General features: G+C 35.0%; 1 protein-coding gene across 1 annotated transcript; it reads left to right on the top strand.

The window, feature by feature from the left end:
• The first annotated feature begins 1,296 nt into the window (after positions 1–1,296).
• LOC113392619 (probable ubiquitin carboxyl-terminal hydrolase FAF-X) lies at positions 1,297–22,332 on the top strand. The gene is given in 49 exon segments (XM_064220936.1): positions 1,297–1,432; positions 1,960–2,034; positions 2,120–2,249; positions 2,352–2,571; positions 2,646–2,801; positions 2,905–3,094; positions 3,206–3,361; positions 3,752–3,905; positions 5,547–5,698; positions 5,782–6,039; positions 6,123–6,221; positions 6,299–6,441; positions 6,931–7,151; positions 7,228–7,358; positions 7,436–7,632; positions 7,716–7,818; positions 8,107–8,272; positions 8,408–8,654; positions 8,728–8,878; positions 8,980–9,099; positions 9,175–9,306; positions 9,382–9,480; positions 9,563–9,711; positions 9,790–9,903; positions 9,991–10,099; positions 11,197–11,350; positions 11,488–11,618; positions 11,841–12,062; positions 12,146–12,307; positions 12,715–12,985; positions 13,111–13,278; positions 13,348–13,609; positions 13,690–13,863; positions 14,714–14,855; positions 14,930–15,083; positions 15,369–15,513; positions 15,641–15,761; positions 15,968–16,104; positions 16,177–16,336; positions 16,425–16,534; positions 17,094–17,177; positions 17,261–17,361; positions 17,513–17,706; positions 17,787–17,882; positions 18,008–18,183; positions 18,555–18,786; positions 18,936–19,139; positions 19,285–19,403; positions 19,535–22,332. Coding segments are annotated over 48 exon segments (7,572 nt in total). The 5' UTR covers positions 1,297–1,432; positions 1,960–1,992; the 3' UTR covers positions 19,749–22,332.
• Positions 22,333–22,351: the final 19 nt, after the last annotated feature.

Genomic DNA, 22,351 nt, shown 5'->3' with positions numbered 1-22,351 from the left:
CATACACAATTATTTACATGATAATACATATACTTTTTTATTTATACTATCAAAGAGTACACTACAATCAGTATGTTTAAAATTCAAACGCGTTGGACGCCGTAGATTGTATGTCTTCTAAAGTCTTATACTTTGAGCATAACTTTATTAACATTGCTTGAAATGAAATCAAATAAAAATACTAAGTTCAAGTAGGCTTTTACAACCACTCTTGAATCGTCATTTTACGGAATTAAATTATATAAATAAAGCTATCACAGTTTCGGAATGTATTTTCTACCGAAAAAAAGGCAACCGACAAGAAACTCAGTAGTTATTTGGTAGTTACTCTTTTCCAACATTTTAAATAAAAAGTGTTGTTAATCAAATTCAATATCTTTATATAATACATTCTGTCTGAAAGCTATAAAATAAAAGCTCCAAGCTTTTTATCTATACTAATATTATAAATGCGAAAGTAACTCTGCGTGTCTGTCTGTTGCTCTTTGACAGCCAAACCACTGAACCAATTTTGCGTAATACCCTAAAACGCAAGCGAAGCCATGGAAGACAACTTATCTATATACTAGTATATAAACGTGTATTAAATTATCCTTTATTAATTATTGTTTTTTTAACGAAGGATTTCAATTTGTGAATTTAAGATAATGAAGTTAATACTTTTTATTAGACTTAAATTGTCAATGCCGTATTTAGATGCTAATTGCTAGTAGGCCGGTACCGGTAGACAGTAATGGAAACATTGCTCGACGGTGAGAATAAAAATCGAGTAGCGTAACTTGAAAATAATTTAATGAAAATTTCGTTATTGTAATTGTCACGCGAAGTTTCTACCCAAATAAACTTTACGGAGTTTTATATACAATTATATTTCTGTCTGATACAATAATTAAGATTTCCTCATAAAAAATAAATTTATCTTTTATTTTTAGATCATTAAAGATAGTTTGAATTATATTGTAACGATAAATGAAAGCCCATATTTGATGCTACATTTGTTTGCCTTTTTTATTGATAGATTCAATAGTTTAAATTACTTCATAATTCTATTCAATTTTTGTACATTCGTGGAAATATATCAGAAATAAAATCCTTAATTCGTAAATGATAATACTTTCAAATTACGTTTATATTAATAATAGGGTACTGCTTAGTGTAGGCCCAGGTCTACATTATTAGCAATTTGAAATATATTACCGATTTAAAATATGTACTTATAAATAAAACATATTTTACTTTAATATAAAATATCAAATAAATAACTGAAAGCTTAAAGAATTATTTTCAAAACATAAAATACATCTCAAACGAAATACGATACATGTACCATAACAAACCCTACAAATATATCATCTATTTTCGTTATTACGTCAAAGTGTAGTGCTTATTTGTGATTTAAAATATTTTACAGTAATTCAAGTATAAAGATAAGGTAAATCAATTTGCAATATTAGAATAATGATTTTATTTATGAAGCGTTTATATACCCTTAAAAGGTTTCCCGTGATATTCCTATTACCTATCTTGTTTAGGACAATGACGCCATTTTGTCGCGCCGGCTGATCAGTAATATTATTTTTAAATAATTTTTCCATAATATCGTCTATTAATTGCTATAAAAAGTCTATTATTTAAATTGGCAGTACCCTGGAATATAGTTTGGACGATAGTTTTGTGTAAACCAACGCGCATACTGACGATGTTAATATATTGATTATGTGTATTCTATACCGCAAATATGAATATCGAAAGGATGTTATTTAGTTTATTTGCAGTGATATTAGAAACTATAGTTTAAATTGTATATATTTCTTAAATCGCTTACAAATATATATTTTTTATTGCATAAACTGATACTTCTAGTAAAAGTACTTGCAATAAAATTTCTTAATAAAAAATCACTTGTTTGTTAAATTGTTCCAAAAATAAATGTTTTAAATCTAATCATATTGATTTAAGGAGGAGGGAAATGATTAGAGTTATGTTATAATAATGACAATATCAATGAAGGAACAAGATCAGATGCCCGGGGAGGTAAATAATATGCTATATTTTTGTAACTTTGTATTATTGTTTTTATTAAATTAATTTGTACTATTATAAAAACTTTGAATTATAGATGGGGTTCCCCGAGGCTAAACTCAAAGCATTAGAAGAGAAAATTTCCCATCCCCGATGGGTGGTACCTGTTTTGCCTGAACAGGAGTTAGAAGCTCTTTTAGTAGCATCTACTGAACTAGCTGCAAAAGGTTTGTTTCCTATAAACTCTGACTCGAAACATTATTATTAATATGAAAAGTAAAACGAGTGGTGGTGTAATTTGATACTTTAATATGTTTTTATTGTTATAGGCGAAGATATAAATAATCCAGCCTGTCAAAGATTTTACAGTGATGCTTTGACGGTGTCATTTACAAAGATTTTAACTGACGATGCAGTCTCATCTTGGAAGAATAACATTCAGCAATGTGTGCGATCAAACTGTGAAAAGCTGGTTAAATTATGTGCCATGAAATTGGATGATTCTAGATTTTTACATTTGCTACACATAGCTTTTAATCCAAACAACAAGTATGATTCTTTTGTAAAAACATGTTTAGACTTTTGGCTTATTTATCAGTTTCTCATGTTTATTTTATTTTTAGATTTCATACTTTTAATGCATCAAGATCATCGGAAGGTTTATCGGCACCAAATATTTCTACAACTGCCGGGCAAGGTTCAACACAGGAGTCTGAAGTGTTTGCAAAATCACAAGATCATCGGACACCAAGAGGATGGCTGGTCCATCTTATTAATGTGTAACTATCTTTCAAATACTATTGCTACTTCTAGTTCGATCCATCTGCATCTGTAGTGTTAAATATGTATATCTTTATTTAAAATTTGTTATTTAATTTATAGATTTGGCCAAGCAGGAGGTTTTGTTAAGTTAAGGGAAAGATTTGAATCTATTATGGGCTTTAAAAAATCTGAATTGACATCATCGGTTATAAGTGAAGAAAAAGTATTGAGTGAAATAATGGAAAAAGAAAATGAAGAAACTAAGTTAAATGTAACTGAAAATATTATGCCTGTAACAGAAAACATGGAGGTTTGTTCATTTTACAAATGTTGAGAAAAACATAAAGGACTAATAAAATATGCATATCATATGGTTATTAAATTTCAATAAAAACTATGCTAATAAATTAATTGATTTCAGAATTCAATTACAAGAAATGAACAACCATCCTCTCTAGAACAATCTACAAGTGGAGATACACGAGTAGCTGCTGTATGGCAATTAATACGCCCTTTTGGTGTTTGCCATGATCTCCTCACTCCAAATACTGTCACTATATACCTCTTACCTGTTTTGGTAAGCATATTATTATTTATTTAATGAATTAAAATATGTAATGGCTTACCTGATGGTGTTTACCCAGAGATACTGTCATTACAAGAAGTATAAATGCACTGCTAATTAATTAATAACTTGGTAGTAGAGCTTTGTGGTAGCCAGTTTCGGTTAATACACTCATCACATATTCAACCACTAAAACAGCAGTACTTTGTATGGTTTTGTTGTGGATAGATGAACATCTTAGTTCACAATGTTAGTGATACCTCAACAATATACCAATCTGGTTTTGGTTGCAGGTGACTGAGGTGGAATGTACTTTACATTGTTCATATGTTATTTTAGTTGAGACAATCTTTTTCATTAATAAGTTATATTAATTGTCACATTTCTCATATTAAATTATAGGAATGTATTCCAACTCTCCTCGAAAGTCTTACAGATGAAGAATTAAAGAGAGAAGCTCGTGGCAGTGAAAACAAAACTGACACAGTGTCTTGTTTGATTCGAGCTTGCAAATCTGTATCTGTTAAGACTCCTCAACATCACAGTCTCTTGAAATGTAAGTTATTGTTATAATTAGCTTTTTATCGATATAAGAATTTGTGTGTAATACATAAGAAAAGTGTGAGTTTCATTAACTACTGTGTAATATTCATAATATGAGTTTTATAAAGAAAATTTGTGAAAAAACAGTAATAATATATTCCTGTTTCAATCAAGATTTCACAAAAATAATTAATTTTTTACATTATTTATATTGGTAATTTTATAAAAAATAAATTTATTTGAAATCAAGTAAAATAATTAAATGATATTATATTAATTAATGATATATTTTTAATTTATAAAGACCACAAAGCTTTAGTTCTTTTGTAATACATTTATATAATATTTCATTTATTTATATAATATTTCAACTTTATTAAAATCAAATATCTTATAACCTTAAACTCTTATCTTTAGAAATTCGAGAAATAATTTTTTTTTTGTTCATCTTGGCTAAAGATTAGTTAAAGTAGAATCATGTCACAATTTTTTGTATTGATAATTGCGTTGACTGAAAAAAGACCTGTTGATATGGAATTTAAAAATATATTAGTAATACTATATTATTATAGATTACAAACTAAGCTTAACTAAGTTTTGAGGAAGTGTAGCATTTTCAATCATGTAAAAATTAGGATTATTACCAATTTTGATCATTAACTTTTATTTCAGAAGCAAGATGAAGTTATATTAATTAAGTGTAAGAGAAGGGTAAATGAACGTGATTTGGAAGCATTACTTCAGGTTGAAGGCTGGTTGCAGACCCTGTAGCTGCTAAGGGGCGCAGTTTTTGTTTCTCCCCTATGCTGCTACATTGTCTGTAATCATCCTACAAACGTCATTACACGAGATTCGCCACATCAGCTTCTTGCGCATGTTTTTATTTTTGTTTAAACTGAAACAATTTATATTTCGAGTTAAAAAACGATTTTATTATAAATTGTTTTTAAGTTTATTTAGGTTATGCTGAACGTAAAGCTTCAATTTCATATTTTATTAAGGATTATTAAAGAAATAGTCCTAGTGACTATTTATTTAATAGTCCTAGAGACTATTTCTTCAATAATACTTAATAAAATATGCTTTTAATTTAGTGTTATTATTTTAAGTAGTAGTTTAAAAGTGTCGTCTTTATTGTGTGAAGTGTTAATTGTATAGATTATACAATTGGTCGCTGAGCGTATGCGTTCCTGATCTCTGTCTGTTGCTTATAACTAGTGATGCACTAGAAAAGTAAACAGTTTACAAAACCTTGTATCATTGTTTTTCATTCGCTCAAAATCATAACATTGTACAGAACAATATTACATGTTAATAGGGCAAATAAATGACAATCATATTTTTAACATAATTTCTTGATAACATGTTCAATTCAACCGCAGACATGCCAGGAATCCATTTTCTCAGCAGTTGGATATTATTATTAATTTCTCAAATGCCATATTGTATTGTGTTTATAATATGTGCTTTGAACAAATTATATCAAGAATATTAAACTCCAATCAAACTAAAAAGTCTGTAAATTTTTTGTATTGCAATTATTATTTGTAATATAATTGCAATAAAAAAAATTATCAATTGTACAATGTGTTTAACTATAATTTTTAATATGTTACAGTCAAAGTAGTGACGTTAAAAACCGTTTTTTTTACAGCTTTAGAGATGTTTCGGTTGAAGATGATCTTACGATTATTACAAATGTCTTCATTTAATGGGAAAATGTCAGCTTTAAATGAAATAAATCAACTGATAAGTACAATTTCACAACAACCTAAGCCCGAGTGGCTTACACCTGCAGTAATTACGGTATGTTTGTGTTGCGAGTGTGAGTGTGCTTACATGATCTAACCTTTTAACGGTGTATTTGAAGTTGGGTTTACATTTTTTAGAACTGGATTCGTGAGAATAAAGTTGTAGATATAGTCTTACGCGATTCTCTTCACCAACCTCAGTATGTGGATCGACTGGAAAAAATGCTTAGGTTCATGATCAAAGAAAACTCCCTTACAAGGGACGACTTAGATGCAATATGGAGGGCACAGCAAGGTAAACACGAGGCGATAGTCAAAAATCTCCACGACCTTCTCGCTAAACTCGCTTGGGACTTTACACCGGACCAGCTGGACCATTTATTTGACTGTTTTAAGGTAAACTTTGTCGATCTATTGTTATTTATTAAGTAAATGTGAAATCTTATAGGATAATTCAAATAATTATTGTACATTCGCAGGCAAGTTGGGCAACATCAAGTAAGAAACAAAGTGACAAATTACTAGAAGTTATACGAAGACTCGCTGAAGACGATAAAGACGGTGTAATGGCGAATAAAGTAAGATAATATTTAAACTGGACTCCGCGTTTTCGCACTAAAACTGTATTCCTTTTTGAGATTTTATATTCTTTTAGGTACTTGTACTATTCTGGAATTTAGCACACTCCGACGAAGTATGCACGGAAATCATGGACGTAGCACTGGCAAATCTTATTAAAATACTCGACTACAGCTGCAGTCAGGACCGCGATGCTCAGAAAACTTTGTGGCTAGATAAGTATGTACTTGTTTAAGTTGACTTTTATTTAATTATTCAGTTCTTATTAAAATCATTTTTTTAATTCTATTATTTCAAGGTACTTTCACATTTAATGAAATAATAAAATATTAAAATCTTCTAAAGATGATTTTTTAAGACGAGTTTAAGTCCAACTGAGGCCGCCGAGCTCGTTACTCGTGATTCGGATTATTTTTTTTTAAATAAACTAGTTGTACTCGCGTTTTGGGGCTTAGTCGTCAGTGTTAGATATAAAACAGTAGTTTGTCTTTCTTTGGGGCTCGAGCTTGCTCCATACGAAATTAATTCAAAATCCGTTCAGTGCTTTGGCCTCGAAAGAGCAACAGACAGACAGAGTTACTTTCGCATTTATAATATCAGTATAGATTGCTAGCTTAAGAACGGTCCAACGTTTCTACGCACATATTATGGGCGCTTACGCCTATAGGTACCGTATGCAGTCGGGTCTAAGACAAAGAGTTCGTTTAGATGCGTGGAGGAGCTGAAGAGCAACGACAAGTGGGTGCTGCCGGCGCTGAAGATGATGCGCGAGATCTGCTGCCTGTACGAGGCGGGCGGCGGCTCGGGCGTGCGGCCGCACGTGACGCGCCAGGAGCTCATCGACCGCCTGCAGACGCAGCACTCGCTCGTCATCCTCGTCACCGACTCGCTCACCCACTACATGGACGCCGTGCGGACCAAGTTGGCAGGTTAGCTTGCCTCTGTGCCATCTCTCTTTGTATTCTTTGTGTTACCGTTTCTGACGTGTTGTTTTGTTTCTGACAGAGGAGAGTGAAATAGATTGGGAGAATTGGCTTCCCGATGGAAGATATCCGCATGCGGCGCAAGTTCATGAAAGATTAAGTTTTCTTCGCTTTCTTCTTAAGGATGGGCAACTGTGGCTCTGTGCTGAGCAAGTGAGTATATTTGTTTTTGAGGTGGCTTAGACTTTTATTGTTAAATGAAGAGTTAATTATAAAATTGTTTTTCTCAGGCGAAACAAATTTGGATATGTCTAGCCGAAAGACCGGCTCACTTAGGGGATCGTGAGGCTTGCTTTCGCTGGTTTAGTAAGCTGATGGGTGAGGAACCCGATTTAGATCCGAATATTAATTTGCATTTTTTTCGTCGGAATATTATGACACTGCCGCCTAATTTATTAACTCACTCCGGAATAAAATGCTTTGAGAGGTAAGTGGAACAAATTATACAAGATATATTAAAAGTAATTTTGAATGGATAGTAAATATGTCTAATAAAAAAATATGTTTCAGGTTTTTTAAAGCCGTTAATTCCAAAGAAGGTAAACTTAAAGTTAAACGACGTAGTTTTTTATTAAACGATGCCGATCTCATAGGATTAGATTATTTATGGAGGGTGAGTGTAAAATTACATGCATTGGATAAATTATTAGTTATTTAACATTAAATAAAGGAGTGACTACACTTCTAAATAAATACCCCCCTATATACCAAAGTATCAGTGTGTCTGACAACATTTATTTTATGATACTAATAATATGAATACGAATGATATTATTACTATCATCATCAGCCCGCATTCGTCCACTGCTGAACATAGGCCTCTCCAAATGCACGTCACTGTGGTCTTTCTTCGGCAACTCGCATCATTATTACTATAGCAATAAACATTTGGGTGCCGCAGGTGATAACCGAGTGTGACGACGAGATCTCAGTGCGCGGCACGGAGCTGCTGCGCGAGGTGTGCACGTGCACGGGCCCGCAGCTGTCGCCCGCGCACCACCACGAGGCCTTCCTCACGCACTGCTGCGCGCGCACGCAGCGTCTGCAGAAGGACATGGACCTGGGCGGTGCGACTTTTACGGCCTTACTATAAATATAGGGAAAAACTGTAGTAGTTCAATATTACATTAAGAAAATCCCTCAAATAAGAATGGGAAAAAGCAATATTTTAAACATGATAATAATTTTAATAACTATTTCAGATGCTGCTGAATGTTGTACAAGGATGTGTAGAGTAATTCGTGCCATACAGGAATATATTAATGAATGTGATAGAAGATTCACTGCAGAGCGACAAATTCTTCCGATTTATAGATCGGGTAGAGGCAGGCAATGTACTATAATAGTAAGATTTAACTTTCAAACGGGCCAAAGACAAATTGAAGATATAGAACTGTTTTCACACTCAAATGAAACATTACATTCATTACGATCTGCAGTTCAGAGAAGGTAAAACAGTAAACTTCGTGAATCGATTATTCGAAATTGGTTAATTTTCTCAAATCCTACATTTTTGTTGCAGGTTAAAATGTGCGTCTGATAGTAATATTAAATTAGAAATGTACATAAATAAGTTAGAGTTGTATGTAAATGGTGAGCTTTTGGACACAAGTTTTGACCGTAAAATACTCTCACAAATACCTCTTAGGGACAAAACTGTAATCGTTGCTAAGGTAACCTTTATACTTTGAATTTTACCTTGAACTTATTTTATTATATTATATAATATTATATGAGAAATTATGAAATTTTACGGTCACTTATATATTGTCAGGTATATGATGGGCAAGTGTGTGGAAGTGGTGGTTGTGGATCTTCAAATGAATCCAGTAGCGATTCGAGTACGTCATCTCCGCCGTTACCCCCTACTCCGGAACACGCGTTACCGGGAGTCGTTAGTATATTACATGCAAGTAAATCTTATTAGATATTTGTTTTATTATTTTTATTTATCTTATGTTTTTTGCAGCTTTTTGCACAAGGCTCGTGGTACCTTCCATTCATATTGGATTTGGAACATATTGGTATTACAAAAGGGCATGCTCAGTTAACTGAAGCAGCCCATCTTTTGTCACAAATCTGTCCTAGTCATAAACAAACAGTAAGTCACATACTTTCTATATATTTCATTTACTACCATTCTCTGTGACAATTTATAATTGAACAAATTTTTCAGGTGGAAAAATTAACAGAAGCGCTTCTTAGCCGAGATGATACCAAATTAAGAGATATGCTGTATGGACCAGCCCCACCTACTGTTGCTTATAATGTAGAGGTTTGTATTAAATTATTATTAATATTTTATTTGTGTTTGCGTACTTAAAGAAATTATACGATAAAATTCGAGCTACTTACAGGTACTATACAGCATGGTGATGCCTTCATCGGATACAAGATTAGAACGTAACCGTAGTTTTCAGTTAGCGTGTGTTAAGAAGGCTCCACTTTTAGTGCAATGCTTATCCGATAGCGAGTTTCTAAAAGATGCGGCTCCGCACACTAGAAGGTAAAACAATTACATCTGATTAGCGTCAGCATACAAGTTACGTTTTAAAAAAATCATTAAATAATCATTTAATTTCAGAGTCGGCTATTTGGCTTTGGTACGACTATCCAAATTGGCTCTGTACACTTTAGGACATCTTTTCGAAATACTCGCACCAGATGGCTCTGACACCTCTGTAGATAAAGAGTTTCGGTAAGAAGCATTAAATTTATGCTTAAATAGTAAGAAAATATATAGATGTTACGTTACATTGAATATATGTTTGGTTAATATTTACAGAATGGATGTGACAATATTGAGGGAGGCATTGCAAACGGTACCTAACCATAATTGTGAGCTTATTGTTAAGGCCATAGCTGAAAAATTGGCGAATACTTTAGGTGAACAGGTGATTAAAACTCATATATTATATTTTTAAAATTTTCAGCAATAGTATTAGGATCATACAATTGTGAACATCAAGAACACAAATCAAATATTTGGACTGTTATTTTGATTACGAGGCAAGTTTTTAGACGTTTACTGTCTCCTGAATTAAAATGTGCCCTAAGATCCACTGAATGATTTAATATACTGACCCTTTATAAAGTAGTTTATAGTGACCATAACGTTTTAGTTTTTTTGATAAATTAATATTGCGTAAATTTGAACTCTGGGGTAATGCAGCTGACATTAATACTATTTTTGTACTGCAGAAGAGGGCTATTCGTGCAATTTATAACCTGGGCCCAAAAGATTCGTTAAGAGATAAATTTAAAGAAATTAAAATAATGACTGTCGCTTCTCAATTTGTTTTTGATAATGTTATGTATGTACGCAAAAACATAAACGATTTTCCCAGAAATTGTGACGTACATTCTATTAACACTAGGAACAAGAATAAACTTGTTACTCCAAGTACCCAATTACACAGGGTTAGTAACTCTTTTTTGGGGCAATGTATACGTTTTTACAACAGGATCCCAGAAAACGTTCAAAATTATTCAATTATAAAATTCAAAAGAATCGTTAAAGAGCGTTTGTGTGCTAAAGGATATTACAACACTAATGACTTTTTAGTTGACTGCACACCTTGGGAATGAAATGATCGCCTCCAGGCTGTTTCAAATAACTAAAATATAATAATTACTGTACATGCAAAATGAAAAAAAAAAAAAAAATATCCCGCTGAGTTTCTTTCGCCGGTTCTTCTCAGGTCCGAGGTGCTAAATTCCGAACCGGTGGTAGATTTTTGACAATCAATAAGCAAGTGTAAACACTTCTATATTGAATAAAGATTTTTGATTTTGATTTTGATTTTCTAAAGACCTCATGGTCAAATAAGATGGATTACAGTATTATGTGATTTACTAAAAACAATTTATGAAATAAATAAATATCAAGAATTTGTTCAGTCTAGGCAATCGACGTATGTACGACGATGTAATATAAATGGTCTAGGTTTCATCAGTATAAAAGTAACGTTTGTACATCATGTCGGAACAGATGGTGACCAGCAGCGAGGACAGCGACTCAGTGTCGTCGTTGGTGTGGTGGCGCGTACCTACCACCGCCACCGTGCGCGCGCTCTACTCGCTCGCACACTCCGTGGCGCAACCCGTCGACCACAACGGTCTCGTGCACTCGGATGACGTCATATGTGAGTGATGACGTAGCCGTTTTTCGCCTTTATGCGTATGGGAACGCATTTCGAATCAGTTCCCAAACCTTGTTTTTTTTTTAATTTAAATCCAACTGCTTTTGAGTTGACAGAGGCTAAAAGAATAATGTTTACAGTGGTGCGCGAATGCATGGAAGTCGTCACCATATGCATGGCATTAGGTGGTGGACATCTGGAATCTCTTCTACATGAATCCTGGTGGCAAGAAACGGCGCTGTACTTAATGATCGATTGCCCCAACCCACAGGTTAAAATTTCATTTGCTTAAAATTTGATGTATTAAAGTACCTATTTAAAATATCTACTTTAAGTTTGAGTCCACTTTCATGTTACATCTTTCCTTACTATTATGTCTTAAGTTACTAAGGAATACTTTTACTTGTCTGTAAATATATATGTAATGACAAAAAAATCTGCACGTAAGCTCATCTCATTCCTTATCCAAAGAGCGAGTGTTGTGTAACGGCAGGTGCGGGTGTCGTGCGCGGAGCAGCTGCTGGCCATGTGCGCGTGGGGCGGCGGCGGCGGCGCGCGCGGGGCGCTGGCGGCGCTGGGCGGCGCGGGCGGCGCGGCGGCCACGCCCCGCCTCACGGCGCACGCTCGCCACGCGCAGCAGTTCCTGCAGTTGTTGTGCCGCCTCGTGTCGCTCGCTGGGCCCACCTCGCGTACCTTGGAGGACTTGACCGTCGAGGTGGATATCCGTGATTCTGGAATTTTCGAGTTACTAATACAATAACAAACGAACAAATGTGAATAATATTTGTAATTTCATAGGTTGAGTGGCTTCGAGCCGTACGCGCTAATCCTGCCATCCTGGACGATACTTTACTAGAAGGCCATCTAAATCTCACCAAAGAATTATTTACACATGTCCCCGCCCAAGTAAAATACCAGTATGGCTCACATCCGGACCATAAAGACTCTGGCCTTATAAAGGTAAAAATGGAAAACTAACCGTTTTTATTAATTATAGTTTACTGTTGTGACCGCTATTAGGGTAGTAAAACATTTTATATATATATAATTATGATAACTATTTCAAAAAATACCAAATCAAATACCATTAGAGGGGGTCACTTTTGTGTTGGTAGGATAATATTAGAACATTGCACTTATATACAACAACTGTAAGTTATTTTAAACTCAATCTAATAAGCGTTATGTGAACAGATAGAATATGAATAAAATTAAGTATTCTTTTTTGTATAGAATTTCTTTATTTTTTTGTTTATTTATTAAAAATAGTTGTGCAGAGGTAGTAATGCATTGATACATCTGGGATGTTAAAAATTAAAATTTTACAAAAAAGTTTTTATTTTTGAATAAATATATAAATCTCACAGGAAGTGACAACCGAATTCCTGTGGCCATACTCTTGGGCGTGGTGCCACATGGGAGCCGAAGGCGATCAGATAGGCGAGCAGCCGGTTGAGCAGACGGGTCAGCAGACAGGCGAGCAGGCGGACGAGCCAGCGGGTGAAGAGGGCGTAGCGCCGCTGTGTCGCACGCCGGGCGCGGCCGCCGCCGCCACCGACCTGCTGCTGGCGCTCGTCGGCGCCTGCGTGCCCAACATGGCCGCGCTCGCAGACCTCCTCGACCGGATGTTCTATAGCGGTAAGTGCGGGATAGTTCTTAATGCGGGAGAAAAGGGGATTATCTAATTCTGCAGTGTTATTATTGATGTTATGCTTCGAATTGTCACATTACCTTTAATTAATGCCAGTATGTGGTCCATTCAGATAAGAGCATGGGTCTCACCGAGTGGGAGTACATGCCGTGTGTGGGTCCGCGGCCGGTGGCGGGATTGGTGGGGCTAAAGAACGCGGGCGCCACCTGCTACATGAACTCTGTGCTGCAGCAGCTATACTGCGTACGCGCTGTGCGAGACGTGCTGCTGGCCGTTCAAGGTGACTAGAACGCATAATGATTATTTAGTTATCATAGTTCACTTTCTTTATCGTTAAATTATTTTAAAGGTGCGGCGACCGACCCAAATGAAGATTTTTCAGGAGAATCACATCACCACAGCATTTTGGAGAACAACATAGAGGTATACGGTCGAAATAAATAAGCTTCTATGTATACGTTATTCAAAATGGATCACTAATCATGGAGTTTGTTTCAGAATAATAACGATTATAACATCAATATATTAAAACAAGTTCAGGCCATATTCGCGCATTTGCATTTTAGCAAACTCCAGTATTACGTACCAAGAGGACTGTGGGCACACTTTAGGTAAACAAATTAGTCTTAAAAAATGTTTATTAAATGTATTTAACTATACCTTAAAATATATGTCTAAATATATATTTTAGGCTTCAAGGAGAACCGGTTAATTTACGTGAACAACAGGATGCCGTCGAATTTTTTATGTCACTAGTAGAATCTCTAGATGAAGCACTAAAGTCCCTAGGTCAAGAACAACTAATGGCTAAAACTATGGGTGGCACATATTCGGATCAAAAGATCTGCAAAGGTTGTCCACACAGGTAATTAGAATATTTGTTTTGTTTATAAAACTCAAGTAAATGCCAAGTTTTGAAAAAGAAATTACTCTACTTTATTTGGTTTGCCCTAGCCTGTCTGGGTAGATACCACCCACTTATCACATATTCTACCGCCAAACAGTGACACTGTATTGTTTTCCCGATGAAAGAGTGAGTGTGACAGTTTAACTACAGGCACAAGGGACTTACATCTAAGTTCCTAAGGTTGCTGGTTCCTAAATGCTTATTCTAACGCGCAAATATCTTCCATTTATCATCAGGTCACTTACTTGTCCATCTTGCCTATCTAAAGTAAAAAATATCAAATGTGTTTTTCAATAAAACTTTATTAATATAAACTGAAAAAAATGTCATATAATATATATGTTCCACTTAGCTATAAAGACAACTTTATTCATTAATAACACAGTAATACATAGATGAGGTGTTTTCGTATTATGTAAATTATAATATTTAATGGTCATCATCAAATATAATAATTTATATCACCGTATTCAGGCAATACATCGCATTCGCAGCTACACTCAAAATAATGCAACAAACAAACAAAAATGAAACGATAGTTGTATTTTTTATTTTAAGTTGCAACCGTAAACTTTTCTATACTAATGTTATAAATGCGAAAGTAACTCTGTCTGTTATCATTTCACGGTCAACCCACTGAACTGAATTTGAGGAAATTTTGTTTGCAACAAGCTTGAAACCCAAGGAAGGACAGACGCTTTTTTATACCTCACACCTAACATCAATAACCGCATAACCTCCCTTTATACGCGAGTGAAGCCGAGGCCGAAGACTAGTTGTTCATATTTTAGTTGATTTTTTTTTGCAGATATTGCAAGGAAGAACCATTTAGCGTAGTCTCCCTAGATATTAGAAATATGTCGCGGTTGCAAGAATCCTTAGAGGCATATGTTCGTGGTGAACTACTGGAAGGAGCTGATGCTTATTACTGTGATAAATGCAGCAAGAAGGTACAAATTTATTCCGATTTTGTAATATTATATACAAATTTCAAAACATCTTACTAATATTGTCTTAATTTTAGGTAGTAACAGTGAAGCGATTATGTCTTAACAAATTGCCTCCGGTATTAGTAATTCAGCTGAAAAGATTCGAATATGATTTCGAGAAAGTGTGTGCTATAAAATTTAACGACTACTTTGAATTTCCCCGAGAACTGGACGTCGAACCTTACACGGGTATGTCGACGATAACATTTAATCATTCGTAAAAAAAATAAAAAGTTTTTTTAATACTGTGGAGGACCAAAAAAAGTGCTCTAGCACTGCACCAAGTAACAGCACTACAGTAAAACATAAATCAAAAACATACCGTGGACGGTTTGTATATGCCCAAGTAACAATATACTAAGGGTTATACATTTCATACCAGCATAATTTTTAATTTATCGATAGACTTGAAATTTTTGACATCGATATGACATAAGAACAGGGTAGGGTAGTAACGTAGAGCCGATGTTGCAGCGTGGGGCTTGGCGCGCGCGGAGGGCGACGCGTCGCTGTGGGAGGGCGCCGAGCACACGCCCGAGACGCACTACCAGCTGAGCGGCATCGTCGTGCACTCGGGGCAGGCGTCCGGCGGCCACTACTACTCGTATGTCTTGCTCAGGTACGACGACAAAAAATCCTATTTATGTTTTCTTGTCCAAAAATTAAAAGAGACTTTGAATACTTTACTAGTTATAGGATACTTTAATTTTTTGGGTATTGCTCATATCGACTTTTTACGACAACAGAGATAATGGCAGTGAAACGGGTCGTTGGGTGAAGTTGGACGATGGCGACGTATCCGAGTGCGCCATGCATGACGATGACGAGATGAAGGCGCAGTGTTTCGGCGGAGAATATATGGGCGAGGTGCGAATAATAGTCTCTTGACAAATAATTTATGTAACTCTAAAACCTGGGATATTCAAAATAATTTGGTTTCCTTCAAAATATAAACATAAAACCTTCGAAATTAATCAAACCAGTAATAGAATACGACGACATCTGTTTACAAATGGGGAAAAAATGTTAGTAGTATCTGAAATGAGTGCAAAAGAGTTTCTATAATGTTCTAGGTATTTGATTCTACTATAAAGAGAGTATCCTATAAACGTCAGAAGAGATGGTGGAATGCTTACATGCTCTTCTACACGAGGAAAGACACGATTGAAACAACTGGTCTTGAAAACTCCATGCAAAATATGACCCTCAAGTGAGTCTTATCTACTGAGTGTTGTTTTTTTATTTACATTCTAATGTTGCTAAATTTGCTCATCTGTTACAGAGAAAGTGCCATACCGAAGCCTATCTGGAATTCTGTTCGTCGTAGCAACATTGCATTTTCCCATAATCAAGATCAATTTAGCCTTGAACATTTTAATTTTATGAAAAAACTGTGTTGTATGCGACTACAAGTACTACCTGGTTCGCAAAGTGCTGTATGGGTAAATATAATAAGAAGTTGCTATAAATAGCATTTTTAAGTATCGTCAATTAAATATAGTGATAACGAATATTATGTAATAATTTCAGGGCCCAGAACATGAAGAAATGTCAATGTTAGCTGTGCAATTAGCTTCCAAGTTCCTGTTTCAAGTTGGTTTTCACACAAAGAAAACTTTGCGTGGTCCACCTTCGGATTGGTAATTACTTCTAAGTTTTACAGTAATAGATGAAATAATAACATCAGTTAGACACAAAACACTGTGGTTCTAGTTTTAGGACTTATTTATCTTATGGGATCTTTTTTTTTTATTCAGATTTCGATTTAATGAAATATACAATTTTGTTTTCTTAAAAGGTTTCACATAAGGTATTCTACCGTCAAATACAGCAATACTTAGCATTGTTGGGTTCCGGTTTGAAGGGGGAATGAATCAGTGTAACTACAGGCACAAGTTACATAAGATCTTTGTTCCCAAGGTTAATGGCACATTAGCAATGTAAGGAATGGTCAATATTTCTTACATCTTCAAAACCGTCGCGTGGCCCATTTGCCCGTACCTTTACCCCGAGAAAAAAAATTAATAATAAAACCAGGATTTCCTTCGCCTGATTTATTATGAAATACTTTTTTATCCTTGCGTGAATAATTGTTATAAAAATACGTATTTTACGCAAAAATCCTAAGAGTAAAGTTTAAACTGAGGAGTTCAACATGTTTAAAATTATATTATCTACTGTTTTTTTTTCCACTTACAGGCATGATATTCTTTGCCATCACTTAAGATGTTCTCAAGCGGTTAGAGCTTGGTTTGCAACGGATCTATTTAAGCATCCCCATAGGTATGAGATTTTAACTTACAGTATCATTCAATAACAGCAAATAACCACTGTATAGCTGCATGTACAATATTTTTTTGTTTTAGGTTATGTGATTACTTACTTTCCTGTCCGATTGCCGAAGTAAGAGTGGTGTTTACAAAAATTATTGTATTCTTAGCTCATTTCTCGGTCCAGGATCCACCAGGTTAGCATTATATTGGAATTAAAATAACAAAAAACATTTAATACGTAGATATATTTCTATGTCAGCATTTTGGAAGGTTTTTTGGAATAAATAGTTTTGTTAAATTATTTTTTGAATTATATTAATTACATGAATATACGAAATAAAACAGTGAGCAGCGGGTACGGGTCGTGGTGCTCGCGCGAGGAGGCCACGTCGCTGTCGGACCAGCTGCTGTGCAGCGCGCGCGCACTGGCCGCGCCGCCGCACGCGCACCACTCCGATCACCGCCATCTGCCACTGCTCTTCAATCTTTTTCACGCCTATGCGATGCTCGGCCTTGGGGAGCGACACCAACTATTGCGGGTGAATAAGTCTCCCCTACCTATTTTAATTTATCTAACTTTTAATATTTTACAATTTATATTTTCATTGTCGTTCTACAGCTTAAGATTTTGGACATCGTGTTGACAGTCTGTGTAGAAGATACGACATCCTCGCTTGGAAAGTATCCATATCCAGAGTCGGCTAAAATACATCAGGTAAGATAAAGAATATAAAATCTAATGTAGTATTTCAGACATATTTCAGTTGTTGAAAATATTATTATTTTTCTATTAATTATTTTTTCTATATTAAATTTTGAGAATTGTTTTTGCGTGCGTAGGTTGTGTGCGCTCTAGTGCGGTGTTGCGATGTGAGTGCGCGATGCCAGTCAGCCAGTGCCAGCGAGGGAGCACTGCCGCTGCCCAACCCCTACGCGGAACCGCAACCCGCGCACGCGCACTCGTCGCGCCCTGTGCTCTCTGCCACTGCCGCTGATGTTCTCTACAACCGAACGGGGTTAGGATTGTCAATGTTTATAATTATTTAGTGAATTAAATTATCTTTAATAAATAATAGCATTTTATAGAAAAGACCTTAACTTATAATATGGTTATATTAGAAGTAAAGAATTCATTAATATCAGCCTTATATTGAAAAAAGGCATATAATACTAAAGTCTTCATCATCTTAAATTTTTATTAATTGCAATATACGTTGATTTTTAACGTATGGTATGAGTTTTTTTTTTTCTTTATAAATATTATTATTGTTTAGTCAATTATTATGATATTATAATAATTTCTCATGACGTCATTAAGCAAATAGAACGCTTTATTATTAATTTATATTTATTAATTTAATAAATTTAATTTAATTTATATTGGTAGGTCTTATATGAAGAAATTGACCGAGGAGTGTTGTGGCTGTGAAGAAGGAATCAGACTACTGCAGTTCTTGTGCTGGGAGCATGCGGGCTGGTCTCGTATGGCGCTGGCAGAATTACTCTGGCAAATGGCTTACGCATTCTGTTATGAATTACGCCGGCACGCCGACGCGCTGACAGCATTACTGCTCATGGAAGATAGCTGGCAGCATCACCGGATACATAATGCTATCAAGGTATGTCTTGCATATCCATTGTGTGCTGACAAAAGTATTAAGTATATATTATGATTTTAATTCGTCATCAATTGCGAAATTATCTCATTATTTCTTAGCTCTCTTCAAATTGTTTTTTAAAACATTAATTATTTATCTAACTTATTTAGGGTGTTTCGGAAGAGCGCCCAGGGCTCCTTGAGACGGCGCTGCGTGCACGTAGTCACTACCAAAAACGTGCATATGCATGTGTGAAGCTAGTGGTGGGAGTCATGTGCCGCACGCCGTTGGCCGTGCGCGCCGTGCACGCGCAGCCCGACGCGCGCCGTCGCTGGCGACAACTGCTCGCCTGGCTGCAAGACGAGCTCGACCGCGTTAGTTATCATTTAAAATTAAAGTTATTGCTTTAATGTAAAATCCTTCAACTTTAAGTATGTTTTTAAAATTCTTCAGCTTTTTTACAAAATATATTTACGAATGAAATCCAAATAAAAGGTAATAACAGGTTTTTCCTTTCAGAAGTATGGACCGGGAGGATACGGCTCGTACGGAACGTGGTCCCCACCTAGCATATCGAACGAAACCTCAAGTGGATATTTCCTGGAACGCAGCAATTCTGCCAGGAAAACACTTGAAAAGTAATGTTTTAACTAATCGTGAATATTTTGATATATAAACATCCAGTCCAAAACCAGAGCTTTATTCAGGCCCATCTGAGTGTGTATTCGCTCACTCAATAATTATTTTATTACTAGCATCATCGTTTCAGGGCGTATCAGCTGTGCCCCGAAGAAGAAGAGGAGGAGGAGGAATCGCGAGAGGCAGGCTCGGGCTCGGGCTCCGGCGACGCGGGCGAAGACAGCGGCGACGACGACGCGGCCGACGACGACGATCCCGCGCCGCGCCGCCTGCAGCTGGCGCCGCCCGCGCCCCCCGCGCCGCCCGCACCGCCCGCGCCGCCCGCCCCTCCGCAGGGACTCTGAGCGCCTCTAGTCCTCTATGTCGTTATCGCCCCACGTTTCGTACGAGACGCCGCCGCCTAGACGTAGTTTTGTTCTGTGATGTTAACGATACGTGTATGCTCGCTTCCGACGACGCTCGGGATGTGCGGCTCCGTCGATGCGTTGCTTACTTTTTAATTGTTTATGTAACATAATGTTCCGCTTTAAAAGTACCATAGTATTTATTATTTTTCTTTTTAAGACTTAAGATTCTTTACTTATTCGATAGGGGAATTTATTTTCTATCGACGCAAAGCATATTTAATATTTTATTCTTGTAAGGAAACATTATAAGGTTCGATCGACTCCGTTCCTCATGATCGTTGACGATTTATCAAGCGTGGATGAAAGTGAAATTAAAAATAAAATCATGTTCGATTATTATAATTCACTAAAACTTACCTAGATAGGCTGAATACAGGCCACCCATAGTCTGCTTTGTAACAACGACAACTATATTAAAAACACTCGAAAATAAATTTCAAAATTACGTAAAATAAATTAAAAACAAAAAAAACTGAGAATAAATAATAGCCAAATCCGTTTATGACTGATATAATTTTATAATAAACAGTTAATATTTAAGATTCGTATATTAATCATAAGCATTAAGCATCAACAGTGAGCGACTCATAATAAATCACTTATAAATACTTTCATCAATTTTACTTAATATTTGTAGCGGCAGTAAATATAGTACTTTTAGCATGTTAAAGAATGTGTGTAAAGTAGACGATTGAAATAAGTTATTATTTATTAGTTTAATATTACGTAGAAAATATTCCAAAATTTAAACAATTTTTCACTAGATTTTACTAAAATAGCAAGTAATTTAAAATCAATACATCTAACTTTACTATAACTATAACAAGCAAATTTTTAAAAAAATATAAATTCATATGAGACAAAAATATCTTTAATATTTACTTTGAAATTGTTTTCGAGTGTTTGTCACAATCGAAAAGAGACATACAGTCCATTTCCTACATCACAAGTTGTAGTTCATTCATGAATATACAGAAGTTATGTTGCTTTATTGACTCTTTAGTTGTTTAGTTATAATAAAATTTAGCTTAAAAATATTATTTTATATATGTAAAGTTAACTTATATTAAAAAAATAAAATATCTTGTTTAGTTACATTAATTGATTGACTGCACATTTCTGTGGTTGAGGCCAAGTTTTGGCCTAATGAGCACTATGCGTTACAACGTTTTTATAACTTTATTGCTAGCTTTATAATAGTAACAAAGCGTGTAGAGAGTGTAGATATTATAGAGGTATTAAACACTAGTCTAACAGGAAAATGTTGCCACGTCGATGTTCTGCTTTGTATTATATGTTATTTATTTTAATATTCCATAAAAGGTTGTATATTTTTTCCTTTCATTTAGATACTAATTCGTGGCGTCGCTCAGGCTATCAGGGAGATGTGTGAATTTTGTGTGATACACTCGTCATAGTACACTAATCGTTTTATACCAGTATTTAACTAACAAAGGCTAATGCAGATTTTAATGACACATAAGCATTTTAAAACATTTTGTACAATATAGAAGAGTAAGTTCGTTGGTATTCAATTTAATCCTGAATAGTTACAGAATGCATTATATAGTTACACGTTTTAGAGTACCAAGTTTTTGCCGTATTCCTACCGAACTAACAGCACATGTAGTGAACTTATTTATCGAACACAAATAATATTGGTCATAGTGACCTTGTGCCTTACTTTTATTTTCGTTGCTCAATTGGTTTACACCTGATAGTCTGTACCGTCTATTGTCAGATCAAAAGATTATCAATAAAATTAAATAAATATTGCTTTTCATAAAAAAATTAACATTCTTAAATCATATTATCGCGTAACAAACTTAAGGCTTGCATGAGTGTGATCATGTTTCCAAATTATGCAAAGCTTGGTGCAGTGACCGTTGATTGTTGTTAACTTTATTACCAAAGATGGATTTATGGAATAAGGGTAATTGGCGGCCCTTTTTCTTCATAGCTTAATAATTGAAATGTTTTGTATCTTTTATAAAATACAAAAGTTAATGATGTTTTGTTATTAAAAGAAAATTGTGATCGACCTTAGGCTTAGATAGGAGAGATATTTGATGATGTAACACAAAACTAAACTGCCAATCACATTTAACGATTTTTAAACATGTATGAGTTTCAATATCGTGTAAATATCATGATCAACGTTCTTGAATGTCTATTGTTTTTTATCTAGAAACCAAATAATGCTTCGAAAGTTGTAATATAAGTCGAAAAGATGCGTTAAAAACGTAAAATCCTTCGCATGAATTGAAAACTCTCATACTTGAAAGTCAACCTGTGATGCAAATGATGATCACAGGGCAGTAACAAGTCAAAATTGTTGAAAATTTGCATGCCTATTCGCCTGAACAGTGTAAAATTATAATTGATAAATTTATTATAAGATCAGTTGAGTTTTGTATAATGTTTCTATGGCAAATATGTAACGAATGGCATTTGACATTATAGAATGCTCTCAGAATGCATTCAAATATAATAAAATCAAAAAAATAAATTTTGAACATTTTTTCGTGTTTTATTTTATT

Source organism: Vanessa tameamea, chromosome 5 (assembly GCF_037043105.1).
Source record: "Vanessa tameamea isolate UH-Manoa-2023 chromosome 5, ilVanTame1 primary haplotype, whole genome shotgun sequence".
NCBI lineage: Eukaryota > Metazoa > Arthropoda > Insecta > Lepidoptera > Nymphalidae > Vanessa > Vanessa tameamea.
This window is presented reverse-complemented; position numbering and strand designations above follow the sequence as displayed.